The sequence below is a fragment of the Balaenoptera ricei genome, chromosome 12 (assembly GCF_028023285.1).
Source record: "Balaenoptera ricei isolate mBalRic1 chromosome 12, mBalRic1.hap2, whole genome shotgun sequence".
NCBI lineage: Eukaryota > Metazoa > Chordata > Mammalia > Artiodactyla > Balaenopteridae > Balaenoptera > Balaenoptera ricei.
The window spans coordinates 70,306,451-70,325,267 of NC_082650.1; the positions used below are offsets into that span (position 1 = coordinate 70,306,451).

General features: G+C 39.3%; 2 protein-coding genes and 1 pseudogene across 3 annotated transcripts in view; all 3 read right to left on the reverse strand.

The window, feature by feature from the left end:
- Positions 1 to 18,817, reverse strand: part of C12H6orf163 (chromosome 12 C6orf163 homolog) — a 35,987-nt gene that overhangs the window by 15,142 nt on the left and 2,028 nt on the right. Inside the window, exon 2 of the mRNA XM_059941638.1 lies at positions 16,988 to 17,246. Coding sequence (XP_059797621.1) covers positions 16,988 to 17,246 — 259 coding nt within the window. The remainder of the gene's footprint in view (positions 1 to 16,987; positions 17,247 to 18,817) is intronic.
- Positions 940 to 1,644, reverse strand: LOC132376389 (density-regulated protein-like; annotated as a pseudogene).
- Positions 6,577 to 17,053, reverse strand: SMIM8 (small integral membrane protein 8). 2 transcript variants are annotated; one of them, XM_059941693.1, is made up of 3 exons: positions 16,988 to 17,053; positions 9,869 to 10,026; positions 6,577 to 7,045 (listed from the first exon to the last, which is right to left on the reverse strand). In XM_059941693.1, exons 2-3 carry the CDS (start codon positions 10,001 to 10,003, stop codon positions 6,887 to 6,889), a joined length of 294 nt encoding a protein of 97 aa, XP_059797676.1. In that variant the 5' UTR covers positions 10,004 to 10,026; positions 16,988 to 17,053; the 3' UTR covers positions 6,577 to 6,886. The 2 variants fall into 2 exon arrangements, with proteins under 2 accessions (XP_059797676.1, XP_059797677.1); XM_059941694.1 differs by lacking the exon at positions 16,988 to 17,053 and adding an exon at positions 16,856 to 16,921.

Here is an 18,817-nt window from a genome sequence, read left to right on the forward strand (position 1 = left end):
TAGCAGAATTTTACTCACATAAATTTATAGCCAGAAAAAGAACTCAGCCTCTCTGAATGCCTATCCACTCAAAACAATGATGAAAATAATGTATAAAATGGATTTGAGGGTCTGACCTCCTACTTAACATTATCAAACACCTTTCCAAGTATTCCTAGAAAATATTTTAAAATATATGCAAATATTCTACCATATGACAAACCATCATTTCTTTAAACATTTCCCAATTGTTCATCTTTATCATTTGTAATTTTTTTATATCATGAGTAGCACTTTGAAGAACACCCTCAACCATAGTTTTAAGCCAGACATTATATCTTTAGGATAATGTCAAGAAGTGGGTCAAACAGTGCAGATGGTTTTAAGGCTTTTAATATACTTTACCAAATAATCTCCAGAACAGCTTGAACAACTATTACCAAAAATATGTTAATAGGCCCACAGAGTGAACTTGGCTGGTGACAGTGAAGCAAATTCAACTACAGATCCATGAGATGCTTAAGCATCTCAAAACTATCATACCAAAGAAGCAAGGAGACAGTTATTACTGGTGATGAAGCCAAATTCAAATTCTTCAAAATATCACTCAGCTTAACAACAACAACAAAAAAAATCACGATTTGATTAAATCATGATTATTTAAAAATAATCAACAGAAAAGCTTTCCACAGAAAGTCTAGTTTTTCCAAAAATAAAAAGTTAAAAAGAAACAGTACCAAATGACCAAAATTTTTTATTTGACTAAATTCTATTTCATGCATAAGCATGACACCCTCTCCTGTTTATTTGACTTTGGCAATAAAAAAAAAAAACAAACAAGCAGCCTTGTACAGAACAGTGAAAATGCCAGGGGTGAGGGTAGGCTACAGTTTTACTGTGGGATAAATATATATATATATATATATATATATATATATATATATCTTAAAAGGCCTCTCTCCCCTTGGCCATATCAACAATCAGTTCAGATCATTAAATACAGACAAATTTTCAAAATCGTTTCTTCACTTCTCCAAGATCTTCAATGCTATCATCATCCACTTCTGGCCATTTTTCCTGAATGACATCACTTATGTCATCTGTAAAGTCTCCCTGAATGATGATTTCATCCTCCCCTATTACTGAGGCACGCAGGAGAATTTCTGAGCAAAAAACCTTTGTGCTTCTTCAAGATCGATTTCAAAAGTTGCAAGGCCACACACTCTTGTTACATATTTCTTCTTTGCTCTGGGAATTTTGGCTATCGTAACCTTTTGTGGTACAGTCTTCTTTTTTTGTTTTGTTTGACCCCTTCCACCTCTCTTTTGTTTTTTCTTCTCTTCCTCTTCCCCGGCTGTTCCTTGACCCTCACTAATTCCAGCTTCTTGTTCGGGTGAATTTTCTACAGTAAGTTTTGCAAACTCATTTGGAAAATTATTCTCTAACCAGTGTCGACATTTAGCAACATCAGGCATATATTCACAGTACTCTGTTGGTAACGAATAAGACTCCGCAGTAAAGGACTCGAAGTGGGTAATCTGCATCTAACTTGGTATTGCTCCTCGGGTCTCCTTTGCAGTCATGCCCACCGGATTCAGAAATGTCAGCAGCCATTTCAAAACCCAGGTGGTCGCACAGTCTCCGCCATCTCCGCGCCCGCCACTACCACCAGATGAAGTGACACATGAGACCTCTCCCCCGGCCAGAGCCGCCCAAGAGCTCGGTAACAGTATTAAATCCAATGAGTCTGTGTTTGGATTTAAAAGTTCTGTAGGACACTGCCAGGGTTGAGAACTACCCTATGCAATACTCATTAGCGTTTATACAGATATTTCAACATGCTTTAATTTATTCACTTAATGTTTGGATTCAGATATCCTAGGAGGCATAAGGAATCAACCAGTAAAAGCATATTAAGAATAGATATCCACTGTTCTGGGTGTAAAAGGTCAAATCATTATAGAGATAATAATTAATAAGTCATACTAAACAGTTACTAAAAGTTAAAATCAGTTATCAGTTTTGGTATTGATATTTTTAGAGGATGATCCCAATTTGATCTCCCGCTACATTTTAGCTTTTTCAAAACACCCTCCATTCTCTAGCTTCTTACATTTTCAAAGATCAGGAGTGAAATTTAATCACCACTAATTTAACATATTAAGGAAGAGAGGATATGAGAAGTATTTTGAGAGTTTTTAGGAAAACACTTTTAAGGCTTATAGTCAGACTGAAAAATCTGACAGAGATGAGGAGAGAAGGAAACCTGTAATTACAACTTGATTTGCTTACCAGAAGTGTATATATGGGGGGGAGGGATAAATTGGGAATTTGGGATTAACAGATACACACTACTATATATAAAATAGATAAAACAACAAGGACCTACTGTACAGCACAAGGAATTATACTCAATATCTTGTAATAATCTATGATGGAAAACAATCTGAAAAAGAACATATTTTATATAAAAGAATATATATTTTATGTAAATATATTATATATATTTATATAAAATATATTTATATAAAATATTTATATAAATTTTTATATTTATATATATATATAAAATGAATCACTTTGCTATATACCTGAAACATGGTAAATCAACTATATTTCAATAAAAATTTAAAAAAAAAACAAAAGGATTTAAAAGAGGAAAAATAAGAAGTGTATATATAGTACATATACTCATGTTACCCAGATCTACCTACTTTTATGTCACCAGCTACTAATAAAGAATATAGTTTTACCACATGCTAACGCATATATATGGAATCTAAAAAAAAATGGCACTGATGTACCTAGTGGCAGGACAGGAATAAAGACACAGACATAGAGAATGGACTTGAGGGCAGGGGCGGGGAGGCAGAAGGGTAAGCTGGGACGAGGTGAGAGAGTGGCATGGACATATATACACTACCAAATGTAAAATAGATAGCTAGTGGGAAGCAGCTGCATAGCACAGGGAGATCATCTCGGTGCTTTGCGACGACCTAGAGGGGTGGGATAGGGAGGGTGGGAGGGAGACGCAAGAGGGAGGGGATATGGGGATATAAGTATACGTATAGCTGATTCACTTTGTTATACAGCAGAAACTAACACACCATTGTGAAGCATTATACTCCAATAAAGATGTATTAAAAAAAAGAATATAGTTTCTTTCACCCATGTATTAAGGTATTACTTAGAGATATTTCCTCTCCTATGTGTATGGAAGGTGCCCAAGTATGAGGAAGGGCAAAAAGAACTCTCAGTTACTATTATGTGCCAGGCTTTAGAATAGGTACAAATATTTCATTAAAGCCTCCAGACAAATCTGCAAGATAAGTATTAACATACCTATTTACATATAAGGAGACAGACTGACAGGCTAAGCATACTGTCAAGGCACACAGCTGGGAAGTGGAGAACTGGATTTCAACCCACATTCTTCTCATGCCAAACAGACACCCCTGCAGGACAAGCAACTTTGATCAGGAGAGCTGATCAAAGTCTACACATCAGGAAGAATGTCATATAATGCTATGAAACATTAGAACAAAGGAAAACAGCAAAGTCACTTACCCAGTATATCTTTGTGAGTGTAAAAGCGTGTCTTAAATGGCTTGTACTCATGGATCCATTTGAAGGTTTCCCCAAAGGGGGCTGGTGGAATTATTTTATTACATACAGCACAGCAAACAAAGTTTGTGTAATCCTGATTTCTGATCATAATTAAATTTAAGATGTCTTTTACTATGTACAAGCACTCTTAGGATCAGAAAAAGTAATTTTAAGAAAAGCTAGACGTTTGAGAAAGCTGGAAGAGGTTCAACGTTTGAAGACAATGCTAGAGGCTTGCAAGGATTAAATGATTTGCCATGATTAGGTAGTGGTTATGTGCCTAATGGTAAAGAACGGTACTGAAAGCCTCTGCCATATAAGGTCTGGGCACTGGATTTCGGAAGATTTAAGCAGTTGCTCCCTCCTAGACTCTAGATTAAATTGTTAACTTACTTAGCAACTGTTGCTAGGTAAGACAAGCTTTGCTCATAAAAGCAACTAGAAATAATGACTAAAGGGAGCATAGTACAGCTGTTCATTTCCCAGATACTTTCTGTATTAGTTTCCTTCTGGGGATGTAACAAATTACCACATATTTAGTAGCTTAAAACAACACAAATTCATTCTCTTGCACTTCCGGAGGTCAGAAGTCTAAAATGAGTCTTAAGGGGCTAAAATTAAGATGTTAGCAGCACTGGCCCTTCTGGAGGCTTTAGGGGAGAATCTGTTTCCTTGCCTTTTCCAGCTTCCAGAGGCCACCCACATTCCTTGGCCCATGGGCTCACATCAATATAGCCTTTTCTCTTCCTGTTTGCAGGGTGACATTGTTTCTTCCTCTTATCATCTGCCTCCCTCTTGTAAGGACTTCTGTGATTATATCAAGCCCACCCAGATAATAAAGGATAATTTCCCCATCTCAAAATTCTGAACTTAATCACATCTGTCAAGACCCTTCTGCCATATAATGGAACATATTCACAAGGTTCTAGGGATTAGGATCCAAACATCTCTGGGGTGGTTGGGGGAAAAGGAGTATTATTCAGCCTGCTGTACGTTCTGTTAAATGGTTTGTTTTAAAGAATTGATTTTTTAGGACAGAAAAGGAGGGAGTTTAATTTTTTTCAGGTTATCTATAAACATGTTTTTGTGCCATGACAATAAAACTGGGAAATATCACAAGTATCTTAAAGGAAAATTTACTTTCATTAAGCAAGCACTCAAAATTACTAAGCTTGGTTTTAAAAATCAGAGTTAACTAATTTGTTGTCCTTGTTTTAAAATGGAAAGTTCTACATCTCAAGAACCCCCTCGGTGCCTGGCAAACTGGGACAGATTGGTCACTCTATAAGGGTATAAGATAATAAGTAACTTCACTGTTTACGTCAGGAAATTCTTATCAACTTGTCAATTGAACTGCTTGCTCCTCTGGGCAAATAGCTCTTCTATCAGAAGAGATTGCTTCCCTGGGCAAAGAGGTCGCTTACACCTTATCAATGGTTCACTTACCAAGACTTGCTTCAAGACTGAATCTCTTATGTTACTGAGTTTGCCCAATCTCAACCAGATTCCTGCATTGGAAAACATTCCTCCTACCACTTGAACCCAGACTACAAAAGGCTGTAATTATCTTGCCCTGAGCATCCCCTCCTTAGACAACTGACTCTGTCAAAGTGGCATTTTCCTTTAGAGAAGGAATAAAAACATCAACACACAGCCAGGCAGCCTTTGACACTGCACACAGAAAGACTGTGCTACAGAACTTGTAACCACCCTGTAAATAGTAGCACAGTTAGGTTACTTGCTCCTAGAATTCAATGGGATTCTTCCCTTGCACTATTTTTCACAGCTGTGTGCCTTGCGGAATCTACTGCTACCCTGGTTCATTCACACACGTCACATGGCTTAAGGCTGCCCTCTGTCCAGTTCCTGCTGCCCTTCTTTGCTGCAATAATCTCCTGATAGCTCACCTAACTAATACCTCCCCCACCAAATAGCAACTTATTTTGTTGACTACTAGAAGAACTCTAAAGACAATGATGTGACGTTAAATGCGTAAGTTGAAAACAGAAGAACTCTAGTTCTTTAATAACCAACAGCAGAAGATAACACTTTAAATTAAAAGGCATTTTATACCTCCTAAGTGCATTTTAAACTATTTGAAGTGTACTATACAGAGACATCTAGCAAAGAAATATTTAGGGCTCAGTAGTAAAGATTTAATTTAGTTGCATGTAGATAATTAGCTAAGCTCTTTAATATTTACAAATGAGACATAATTACATTTTCATGTATCTTGCAAAACCACAATAAAGCACTCGAAATTAAATATTACATTATGATGATCTGCCTGTGCAATTATTTTACTTGTTAATAATAAATGAAACAAAATTTCAGAGATGAGATTTATTACTGAGCTCCAATTCCAATGATTTGGAGAATGCGGTAAATATCTAGAAATGAAACAGGTCTAGAACACTCATCAGAAAGGTATATATATATAAGGTAAACCCATGTTCTTATGGTTATTTTAAAACCAGACCTTCTTTTCTTATCTATTGAGTAGTTCTAGTTTTTAAATAACTGTAAGAACATTTGGTCTACATTTATAATATCACTGTAACATTAATTTACAAAAACCAAAACAGATAACGATTGTAGTCAAATAAAAACATCATACTCAGTATAATATACTTTCTTTTTTAAAAAAGAAAAACTCCAATTACTTTGGGTTATTCTCTCATTTAATCTTTATTTTAGTAGTTGAATGGGACTATCTATTCAATTAAAATAAAATTCTGGACCAAAATTAGCTGAAATGGAAAATCGAAATATAAGACCCATCTGTGACTCTGTAAAAACTATTTGTTTTTAACTACAGGCTTTACGATAATTTACAATTACTTCTTTCTTCACAAAAAGCAGTTCTATGCCAGGTAGAAAATGAACACTGTCCTTGCAAACAGCAAAACAAACTAAACACTCACAACAGTTGTAAATGCACAATTCCCCTTAAAATGTTAAAAATACCATGTAAAAAAAAAAAATACCATGTAAATTTAAGAGCATCGGTACTTTTTATTATATAGAACTTAATTCACAAAAGTGACTTCCATTCTCATGGCACTTTTACAAGAGGATTTAGTCAAGGAAAAATACTGAGCAGCTCTTTCTGTGGAAAAAGAATGCGATAATGGCTACGGTTTTGAAAGGACAACGTTCACTATAGTGGCCTGGCTGCAGCCGCCATCCTTCCTCCTCAGTAGCGTCTTCTAGAACAAGAAACAAGACACTGTGTGGCGCTAATCTTCACCTGAAGGTTTCAGAGTCCCCAGTAAAGCTCCATCTGCAGTAACCAGCACTGTTAATCCCACTTAGATGTTTTCCTCCTCATATAACTGTGTCCCTCACTATCAATAGCTTCATAGAGGTCCTTCTTATTCTCCTGTGTCGCATGTAGATAACCGATATAAGCCACACAAAGTGAAAGGGTTATCAATCCGAAAGCCATTACAGGTTTGTTCTGTCAAAGAAAAAAAATTGTAAGACCTCATTAAGACTCATCATTTGAGGAGACTCAAGTATCTCTTGCACTTTCCTCTTGACATGCCAAGGCTTTAGTACCACACCAGCATTCCTATGGTATGAATTTCATTTATAAAAATTTACCCAGTTCTTTATTCAATTAACTCAACTCCTGATAATTTAGAGACTATAGAAGACTCTTGCTTCTTCTCTCCACAGCTGGGACATCTCCGACCTTCACCTTTAGGAAGGTGAGGCTGGAAGAGGTGCGGGGGAAACGAGAGGCATGAAAACTGGTCCAGTGCTCAGAGTTTTCAGTGTTATCTGTGTGATGTGGAAAAGCTGCTTAACTTCTCTGGGCCCAAGCTTCCCACTTGCAAACCTTAAATTAGTTAATTTTATTAGGAAGTGAGGAATGAAGTATACATGCTATTCTTCTCACCTGAGTTCATGGAAAACTGGCAGAAACCCTTTCATGTCATATACCAGGCACAGCAAAATATACACGCTCTTCTCTGGGAACTTATTCTATTACCTCAAGAAATTTAGTGATTGGAAGAGAAATGTTACTATAATAACCTTGATTTGCTGCTGTAAAATCCAAGACCCTAAGAGGCAAAGTGATGCAGCTCTGAATATTTTTTTTTAAAAGCTTTTTAAATTTTATTTTCTGCTTGTCACCATACCTGTTGTATTACTATTATTTCAAATCTTTTTTTTTAAAGAAATTCACGTTCTTTTATTTATTTATTTATTTATTTATTTATGACTGTGTTGAGTCTTCGTTTCTGTGCAAGGGCTTTCTCCAGTCGCGGCAAGTGGGGACCACTCTTCATCGCGGTGCGCGGGCCTCTCACCATCGCGGCCTCTCTTGTTGTGGAGCACAGTCTCCAGAAGCGCAGGCTCAGCAATTGTGGCTCACGGGCCCAGTTGCTCCGTGGCATGTGGGATCTTCCCAGACCAGGGCTCGAACCCGTGTCCCCTGCATTGGCAGGCAGACTCTCAACCACTGCGCCACCAGGGAAGCCCCTATTATTTCAAATCTTAATCATCAAAAAAATAAAGGTCAAACCTCAGAGCAGTTTAAATTTACAACTCTTTTTTTAAATATTTCTTATTTTATTTATTTATTCATTCATTCATTCATTTATTTATGGCTGCGTTGGGTCTTTGTTGCTGCGCACGGGCTTTCTCTAGTTGCAGCGAGGGCTACTCTTCGTTGCGGTGTGTGGGCTTCTCATTGCGGTGGCTTCTCTTGTTGTGGAGCACGGGCTCCAGGCGCATGGGCTTCAGTAGTTGTGGCACACGGGCTCAGCAGTTGTGGCTTGTGGGCTCTAGAGCACAGGCTCAGTAGTTGCGGCGCACGGGCTCAGTTGCTCCGCGGCATGTGGGATCTTCCCGGACCAGGGCTTGAACCCATGTTCCCTGCCCTGGCAGGCGGATTCTTAACCACTGCACCACCAGGGAAGCCCTAAATTTACAATTCTTGAAATGTATTTGGCAATTAAAAGAATACATTAGGGACTTCCCAGGTGGCGCAGTGGTTAAGAATCCACCTGCCAATACAGGGGACATGGGTTCCAGCCCTGGTCCGGGAAGATCCCACATGCTGTGGAACAACTGAGCCCGTGCGCCACAACTACTGAGCCTGTGCTCTAGAGCCCGTGAGCCACAACTACTGAGCCTGCGCTCTAGAGCCCGCGAGCCACAACTACTGAGTCTGCGTGCCACAACTGCTGAAGCCTGTGCACCTAGAGCCCGTGCTCCAGAACAAGAGAAGCCACCGCAATGAGAAGCCCAGGCACGGCAACAAAAAGTAGCCCACGAACCGCAACGAAGAGTAGCCCCTGCTCGCCGCAACTAGAGAAAGCCCACGTGCAGCAACGAAGACCTAACGCAGCCAATAAATAATAAATAAATTTATATATACAAAAAAAAGAATACATTAGTTCAACGTTTTTAAAACATTCTATCTTGATTTAATTATTTGATTGTTAAATTGACCTATTTAACTTTAGCTTATACTATTTAGCTTATACTGGCAACTATGTTATTAAAATTCTAATCACACTCAATACATTTAAGTACACTGTATGATTTGAGTTTTTAAAAAAGTAAAATTTATCATATCAAATATATTCAATAACTTGCTACAAAAATACAAATGATTAGCTAACTCCCTAACAGTGTACAAATGCATGTTTTGAAATTTTTCAAGATATGTTTGCAGTATTCCCCTAGGTTAAAATATTAATAAAGCCTGGAATTGTAGACTATAAGAATGATCAGATTTTCAGTCTGTTTTCTTTGTTTCAATGGAAGATCTTATTTACTTAATAATACTTGATCAAACAATAAAAATTTCCTTAAAATTAACGCAGATAGTAAAATAAAATTTTAAACGGGAATTTGAAAAGTCAATCCATTAAAATCCAACCATTTTCCATTAAAATTCTCCAAATGTCCTCAAAATAATTAGTTTTATATGTGTATTAAGTGAAACAGCATTTAAGATTTTCCTTCCACCTGCTTTTTATTCACAGAGAGGTCTTCCATGATAAAATCAAATAATAAGAACTTTCTATTTCTGACAGCCTAGTTAAATTGAACATAAAGTCTTATCCTGGGAACTTCCCTGGTGGTCTAGTGGCTGGGACTCCGTGCTCCCAGTGCAGGGGGCCTGGTTCGATCCCTGGTCAGGGGGCTGAATCCCACATGCAGCAACTAAAGGTCCCACATGCTGCAACTGGGACCCAGCGCAGCCAAATAAATAAATAAATATTAAAAAAAAAAAAAGTCTTATCCTGGATGCATTTCTTACAGGTTTAATGAAGAGCTCTGGATTCACAGCTCGAAATAAGGTTGTGGTGCGGATCCCTCTGAGCCCTGGGTTTCCCAGGTCTTTTTCCTTGGGTGGCTCCTTTTTAACAGCTGGAGGCTCAGGTGCTGAAGACATCTTGACTAATGATGATTTAGTACCTAAAAATAAAATGAGAGACGTTTTTTCCCTTCCAGACTGTGTTCTTTTGATAATGCTCTTTAAGAAACTGATTCTGTTTTCATTCTTTTTTGAATTCCAGTCCACTTTTCCACCAAAAGTGATGGTAAATTATTTTCTTCCTTTGTATAACACATACTTTGTAAATGGAACTTCAGGTTTTGCTTGGTAAAATGGCTATTTTATTTTTCATCTCTTAGACCAAACTAGTGAGGTATGCAAAAATTGTCTTCCTACTTTTCCAGGAGGCTAGATAATTTGTTTGTTGGTCTGAGTCACACTGTATCTTGTTATTTGAAAGGGGTGCTAAGGGTGGAAGTGGCCGGTGGGTTATCCACACCTTCTTAATTTCCTTCCATTTTCACTCTTCCTCACCTTCCAATAGCCCTTTCAGGACAGGAGCATTCCATTGCTCCACTTCTCCCACCCCCTCTGCCTTCCTCCACCGGCCACCCCAGCACCAGCACCAGACAGGAAGGGTGAGCAGCTGTCAGTCCCCACTCCCTCTCTGCCTATCAGCCACTCTCTGGAAACAACCACTATGCTACCTCTTCAATCTGAATACCCTTTTTTCTCTTAATTACTCAGAATTTATCCTATTAGAGCCGAGTATGTCCTTTGGCTTCTGGTTCTCCCAGCTGGAATGTCATCACTTTGTGAATATTTTTCTCTTCTAGATACTATTAGGCAAAAGCTTATTCCTACCATTCCTGCCACCGAATGCTTGGGGTGGTGGGGGGCAGAGTTGCAAGGGAGAAGGCAGGGAAAGACACCTTCCAAAGAAAGGCTGAACTTGATGACAATATAATAAAATTCTTCGGGGGAAATGTTGAACCCTATCATATAGTAAATGTTATGAAATGAGAGTCAAACACTCACATTTAAACACTCACTGGGGCTTTGTTTATTCAAGTATTCTTTAAGTCTTCCATTTTATAGTCTTTATAAAAACAATATTTTTGCAACTTTATTACTTATGGAGAAAGTTAGGAGTTCAGTTTTTTCAAAACATACTGATTATTCAATGGGAAAGCTCAACACATGTGTGATCCAAACACAGGAGTGTGCTATGGGCACAGCAGGTGTCCATCAGCAAGAGGATCTTGCATTTCACTCCTTCCATCCCCTTGCTAACCATTCTCAGCCATTCATTAAATAAACCTCCCATACTTTCGGCATGTGTATTGGCTTCATAATCACTGGGGAGCAAATAAACATTTCTGAAGCCCTGGGGGTTAGCTGACTTGCCAATGACAAGTGGTCTCATCTCTTCCGACCACGATGCATTACAGCAGAATAGAGCAATCATCAACCTCTGTTTACCTCTTCTGCGAAGTCTACCTTGGACACGAAGTATATGAGGTAACAACTCGTAAAACACTTATTTCATCAGCATTTAAAACATCATTCAAGCTGTAACAAGCAATTTTTTAAAAATTTCAACTGCATTCAAGTTACTAGTTTTCTCTACTGAACGGTGTTTTTTTCACTACAGACAACTTCTGAATCATTCCATAACATGCCTGAAATTTGTTCAGCCAGCACACACTTGCTTGAAACTCATCATGCCCAAGGTTGGCAAAAAAATCCAACGTTTTCTGCAGAACCAGGGGTCCACTCACATGCCCGTCTCTTACATGAACTTCTTGAAACTGTCGACTGAAGAAAAATGCGCATACTAAAAGTTGCGAGTTAAGTTTTATTTGGGGACCTTACTGAGGACTATAACCTGGAAGACAGCCTCTAAAGCCTCTCAGATATATTAATATTTATATATATACACATGCAAGATTCTTTGGTCTCCTCTTTCCTTAGCCGAACCTACATTTGCTTTGTGACGAATCAAGCAAATAAGCAATCAAGGTAGTATTTATTATACTGCAACCTCTAGACATCCACATTCTGTTTATGTTAAACTGTTTATGTTAAACTCTTTGCCAGAAATGACAATTAAAGAACACCTGGGCTAGAAACCACTGCAAATGTTTATTGAAAGGGCCTTTTACAATTTAAAGAGTTACCTACTACACTATATTTAAAAAGATTTAATATGCCACAATTTCCATTGTTTGTGATACTTTGGGGAATGTATGAAAATAATATTTTCCATTATACGTCATTCTTTTACTAGGCCTGGAATAAGACAGCTCAGTTCTATTGCTGCTTCTCCTTTAATGAGCCACAGTCACTGAAGATGTTACAACAGTTCTTCCCAAACTGCATGAACTTGTTTATGCCACTGATCAAACAAGTAAAGAATTTTTAACAACCTTCTGTACTTTAAGTAAAAAGAAACAGATTACTGAGGCCAAAAAGGGCCTTAGTAGGTAAGAATTTGTGATATATAAGAACAGAACAGAGCAGAACATTTTTTTCATGTAAGAGAAGGTTCTTCTGCATCTCCTCACATGCCCGGCACACAGAGCTGTAGGAATATGACTGGGGCAGAAATTCAAGATGTGGTGGTTGAATAAATAAAGTATGTAAGATGCAAAACCTTAGCTGTTTCTTCACAGATGTGTCAACTGTCAGTGCTTTTTGGGAAAACAAGTCTCTATTTCAAAAGCAAACTTTTAATCTAGCAGTAAAAGCAGACCAGCTACTTTCAAGTGCAGAGCTAATATAATTCCATTTTAAAAAGCTGCAGCACTGGGCTTCCCTGGTGGCGCAGTGGTTGGGAGTCTGCCTGCTAATGCAGGGGACACGGGTTCGAGCCCTGGTCTGGGAAGATCCCACATGCCGCAGAGCAACTAGGCCCGTGAGCCACAATTACTGAGCCTGCGTGTCTGGAGCCTGTGCTCCGCAACGAGATAGGCCGCGATAGTGAGAGGCCCACGCACCGCGATGAGGAGTGGCCCCCGCTCGCCGCAACTAGAGAAAGCCCTCGCACAGAAACGAAGACCCAACACACCCAAAAATAAATAAATAAATAAATAAATAAATTTATTTATTTAAAAAAAAAAAAAAGTTGCAGCACCGTAAGTTCAAAGCACAGCAACAACCTATTCCAACATTACCAGTCGAATCAGCAGTACCTAAGACAACAGTTAACATCTAGCACACATCCATCAGAACTTCCTAAGTCTCCCCATCACTTTCTCCCACTTCTTCCCTTACTCTTTTTTTCCCACTGCAGGTAACTAGCACTTTCTTATTTGTATATGATACTGACCAATCTCTAGATATACTTGCTTTCAAGATATGTTTATTTGTAAGCGAGGACCCTCATTTACTGCATTAAAAGGGGAATCTCCGGACTTCCCTGGTGGTCCAGCAGTTAAGACTCCGCGCTTCCAATTCAGGGGGCCTGGGTTCGATCCCTGGTCAGGGAACTAGATTCCGCATGCCACAAGTAAGACCCAGCGCAGCCAAATAAATAAATATTAAACACACACACACACACACACACACACACACACACACCCACCCACCCAGCAAGGATGATGGGAACCTGGCACTGAACTGCTCCTGGCAAAGTAATTTGGTGATTAGTTTCTGTGTGGGCCCACCTGTAAAACACTCAATAAATCAGGTATCCCAGGGCCACCACCTGGCTGTGCAATCTGTCCAGGTGCCCCCATTCTTATTTCTTCTTCATTTTTCCATCACCCATTTATTGTTCCCTTATCAATTCATGAAAAGAAACTGTATATAATTTTTTTTAAATAGAAGAGAGTAGAATTTTTCATACTTGCCTGTAAAAAAGATCTAAACTAAACTGTATTTACTTCATATGTCCCTCCTGGAGAAAAGACAGTCTCTTCAATAAGTAGTGCTGGGAAAACTGGACAGCTACATGTAAAAGAATGAAATCAGAACATTCTCTAACAACATAACACAAAAATAAACTCAAAATGGGTTAAAGACCTAAATGTAAGGCTGGATACTATAAAACTCTGAGAGCACAACACAGGCAAAACACTCTTTGACATAAATCACAGCAATATCTTTTTGAATCCAAAAGGATCAACCTCCTAGAGTAATGAAAATAAAAACAAAAATAAACAAATGGGACCTAATTAAACTTAGCTTTTGCACAGCAAAGGAAACCATAAACAAAACGAAAAGACAACCTACAGAATGGGAGAAAATATTTGCAAACGATGCGACTGACAAGGGATTAATCTCCAAAATATACAAACAGCTTACGCAGCTCAATATCAAAAAAACAAACAACCCAATCAAAAAATGGGTGGAAGACCTAAATAGACATTTCTCCAAAAAAGACATACACATGGCCCATAGGCACATGAAAAGATGTTCAACATAGCTAATCATGAGAGAAATGCAAATCAAAGCTACAATGAGGTATCACCTCACGCTGGTCAGAATGGCCATCATCAAAAAGTCTACAAACAATAAATACTGGAGAGGGTGTGGAGAAAAGGAAACCTTCCTACACTGCTGGTGGGAATGTAAATTGGTACAGCCACTATGGAGAACGGTATGGAGTTTCCTTAAAAAACTAAAAATAGAGCTACCATATGACCCAGCAATCCCACTCCTGGGCATATATCTGGAGGAAAACAATAATTTGAAAAGATACATGCACCCCAATGTTCATTGCAGCACTATTTACAATAGCCAAGACACGGAAGCAACCTAAATGTCATCAACAGGTGAATGGATAAAGATGATGTGGTATATATACACAATGGAATATTACTCAGCCATAAAAAAGAAAGAAATGATGTCAATTGCAGTAACATGGATGGACCTAGAGCTTATCATACTAAGCAAAGTAAGTCAGAAAGAGAAAGACAAATACCATATGTGGAATCTAAAAAAATGATACAAATCAACTTATTTACAAAACAGAAACAGACTCACAGACATAGAAAACAAACTTAGGGTTACCAAAGGGGAAAGGTGGGAGTGTGGATAAATTAGGAGTTTGGGATTAAGATACACACAATACTATATATAAAATAGATAATCAACCAGGACCTACTGTATAGCACAGGGAACTCTACTCAATATTCTGTAATAACCTATAAGGGAAAAGAATCTGAAAAAGAATGGATATATGTATTTGTATAACCAAATGACTTTGCTGTACACCTGAAACTAACACAACATTGTAAATTAACTATACTCCAATATAAAATAAAAATTAAAAAAAAAGATCTAAACTAAACTGCATTTACTTCATATGTCCCTCCTGGTAAAAAGTTCTTTACCTTTTTCTTCTGCCCACCCTCTGGTGAAGGCAATATGCGATAGGAAAAGGAAGCAACAAAGGTAAAGGACTGACTCTTTGCACCAATGCCACAAGGGTCATTCACATCCTAAAGTGTGAGTGAGAATGGTGCTCCCCTGGAATGAATAATGCACACTGTGCGAGGCTATACAAAGATGTTCCTAAGCCGAGTCAGGAACAGTCATTTTTGAATGATTTTCTCTGCTTTAGTAAAACTCTTACTCTGCAGGATGATCCAGAATATATTTGGCAACTGACATTAAACAATTCAGTGAAATAAAATTGGCATGACATAAAAATTAGACCAAGATATAAAGAACCTGAGTTACTTTGGGGGAAAACCTCAATCTTCAGATGTTCATTTTTGAAATAAGCATCTCAGTAGAAGATAAATTTAGAAAATTATCAGAATCATAGAACATTAGAGAGAAGGCATGTCAGCAATAATCAAAGCCTTGTTTTTAAGACTTAGGGAATTATAAAATGGACAAAATACTTTAATGAGATATAAATGTACTTGTTATTTTAGTTCCACATACCACACTATTTTAATATTTAAGAAAATCACTTGAAGTCTGGGGCAGGACACCTTAAAAATAATCTGAATTAGAATAAGCAAGTGTGGGACAGAATCAGAGGACTTGTCTTGAGGGACTGTAGCATAGCCTCAAATGCCAACTTTGCTACGGATTAGGTGTATGTTTTTGAGTGACAACCTCTCTAAGCCTCAGTCTGCACCTTTATAAAAGGGATAATATTATCTAAGGCATAGAATTACTATGTGGATTAAATGAAGTAACATTTTTTAAAGGACAAAACAGATGTTCAATAACTGGTAGCTACTGTCACCTTCACCATCGAATCCAATCCCCTTTTTTTAAACAAAGAAATCTAAACCCACAGAGATTGCCTTTGCCCAAGGGAGAGTGAGATAATCCAGGTCTCTCAATTTCCAGCCCACCCCTAGACCACCATTCACCCCACCTTACTCCTAAATTGATAAGACTCTGCATTTGTAAGTTATTACAAGATTTAAGAAACATAAAATTATAATCACTTAAATTTTAAAGATAAATTCTGTATTTGCTGTTTTTAAGGTAAAAAACGCTATTAAAAAATCTCTTGAAATTTACTGTACCTAGAAAAAGGAGAAAGATTTTGGGAACAACGGTTGTTGCCTACAATCTGAGAGGTGTAAAGTACTATCTGGGTCCGCTGCCCTCCCCATAGTGTGGTACCCACAATACATCTGGCTATTACTCAAAGACAGATACCTTTGAAGGCTCCAGAAAAAAACAAAACAAAACAACTGCATTCAGTTAAGTTCCAGACATTGTGTTGCAGGAGGAACACATGACTAAACACAGTTAAAAAGGAAAGAGGCACCTCACGTGAAAACAGTTACAAAACCACTTGCCCCTAATTAGGAAGTTTGGTGAGCTGGGATACCAAGAAACTGTCCAGGAAATAGGGTTCTGGCGGTGGAAGTGTCCACGGATGGGGCGGGACACGCGCCCGGTGGGGTCAGAGATCTCCCAGACCCGGCTCAGGGCGCCCACCGAGAGGCGAGGATTCGGGAGGCCTGAGAGAACGCCGCCGAGTCCACGCACCTGGGAGCGAGGTCCGCAGGGCGGCCGGGCCCTCCAAGGCCAGGGTCGAGTGCGCTGTAGAGCGGCCGCCCTGTCCCCACCCGCCGGCCCGCCGGCCCGCCGCCCAGCCACCCCGGCCCTGCCGCCGCTCACCTGCCGCGAGGTCACCTCCTCTCCTCGCCCGTTGCGCTCCGCCTCTCCTCCTGCGCCTCGTCTCCCCCTGCAGGAGAGAGCGGCCCAGCGCGCTCGGCAAGCTCGGCGCCGCAGCGGCCCCTACAGTCCGGAGGCTGCGGCGCAGGGGCGCGGGAGCGGAGGGGTACCAGTCTAGCGCCTCTCCTCCATCTCCCAAGCCCTGCAGCCCGCCCGCGGGATGGAGTTTGCAGAGGGCGTTTTTGGTTTCTTCCTTTTTTACCTTAAGTTTTCAGCCTACCGGGTTCAAATAACTTTCCAGTTTCGCGTGTGTGTTTTGTATAAATAAAAGGAGACATCACCTAGAATTACATAAATTTATTAACGGAAGGGGAAAGCTTTCCGATTTGGGAAACAAGGCTCGGATCTGGTCTCCTCCTAGCCGCATTTCAGGGACACAGTAATTTAAATGTACGGTTAATCCTCTGACATTCTGTTAGTGCCTTGAGATTCTAAGATGCAAGATACGTGTGGCTATGGTTGTGATAAGAATAGATATGGACACCGGTTTGCACGTACTTTGCTGATGTTGAAGTTTGTTGGGATAAAAGTTGTGTTAAAACAAACAAAATAGAATATCAGGTGCCCAGATTTTGGCATGGATTTATGTAAAGTTTTGGCAAATGGATTTTGAATTTAAAACTTGTTCTCTCAAGCCAAATTGACTTTAATTTGAGGTTTAAGTTTTAAAAGTTCATTGACATCTGGTATTAGTAGGCAATCTTCTGACAAATAAGTTAAATTTTAATTAAAAAGCTGTTTGTAACATGAAAAGGTGCTCAACATCACTAATCATTAGGGAAATGCAAAACCACAGTGAGATATCGCCTCACACCTGTTACAAGGGCTATCATCAAAAAGACAAGAAGGACTTCCCCGGTGGCACAGTGGTTAAGAATCCACCTGCCAATGCAGGGGACACGGGTTTGAGCCCTGGTCCGGGAAGATCCCACATGCCGTGGAGCAACTGAGCCTGTGCGCCACAACTACTGAGCTTGCGCTCTAGAGCCCGCGAGCCACAGCTACTGAAGCCCTCATGCCTAGAGCCTGTGCTCCGCAACAAGAGAAGCCACCGCAAGGAGAAGACCATGCACCGCATTAAAGAGTAGCCCCTGCTCACCGCAACTAGAGAAAGCCCGTGCTCAGCAACGAAGACCAATGCAGCCAAAGATTTAAATTAATTAATTAATTAATTAAAAAAATTATAAGATAGCACCATCAATATTTAATAATGTTTAACAGGACATCTGGTATTTGCTAGGATTAGGAGCTTTTCTATTTGATGGGATTGGCTGCATAAAACAAAGTTTCATCTGTGTGAAAATGCATTCAGATTTATGAAAGACAACTATTTTAATCAGAAGTTCCCAAAGTCTGCTCTAGGGACAATACTGGTGGTCTGTGAGCCTTCTCAAGGGAAGGGTACTTTTTTTTCAGGCAAGAATTAATAGAATTAATCTTTGCATGGGCTCTAGGCATGCGGGCTTCAGTAGTCGTGGCACATGAGCTTAGTTGCTCCGCAGCATGTGGGATCTTCCCAGACCAGGGCTCGACCTGTGTCCCCTGCATTGGCAGGCGGATTCTTCACCATGTTGTTGCAGTAATTTTTATAAAATGAATGCTGGATTCTTTTCCCTAGCATCACACCAAGTCAAAGTAGGTGATATAATTAATGTGGGCTCAGCATACAACTGTTATTTCAGCTGCAAATAACTGAAAGTAACTTGAGTGCAAAAGGATCTGTATTATCTCATGTAATTAAGTACAGGGAGGGGACTGGTTTGGGGAACAGTG

Coding starts and splice junctions, on each gene's coding strand:
- SMIM8 (XM_059941693.1), bottom strand. CDS start 10,003: ATGTCTTCAGCACCTGAGCCTCCAGCTGTTAAAAAGGAGCCACCCAAG. Junction 7,046..9,868: donor CAGAGCTCTTCATTAAACCT/GTAAGAAATGCA, acceptor TTTCTTTGACAG/AACAAACCTGTAATGGCTTT.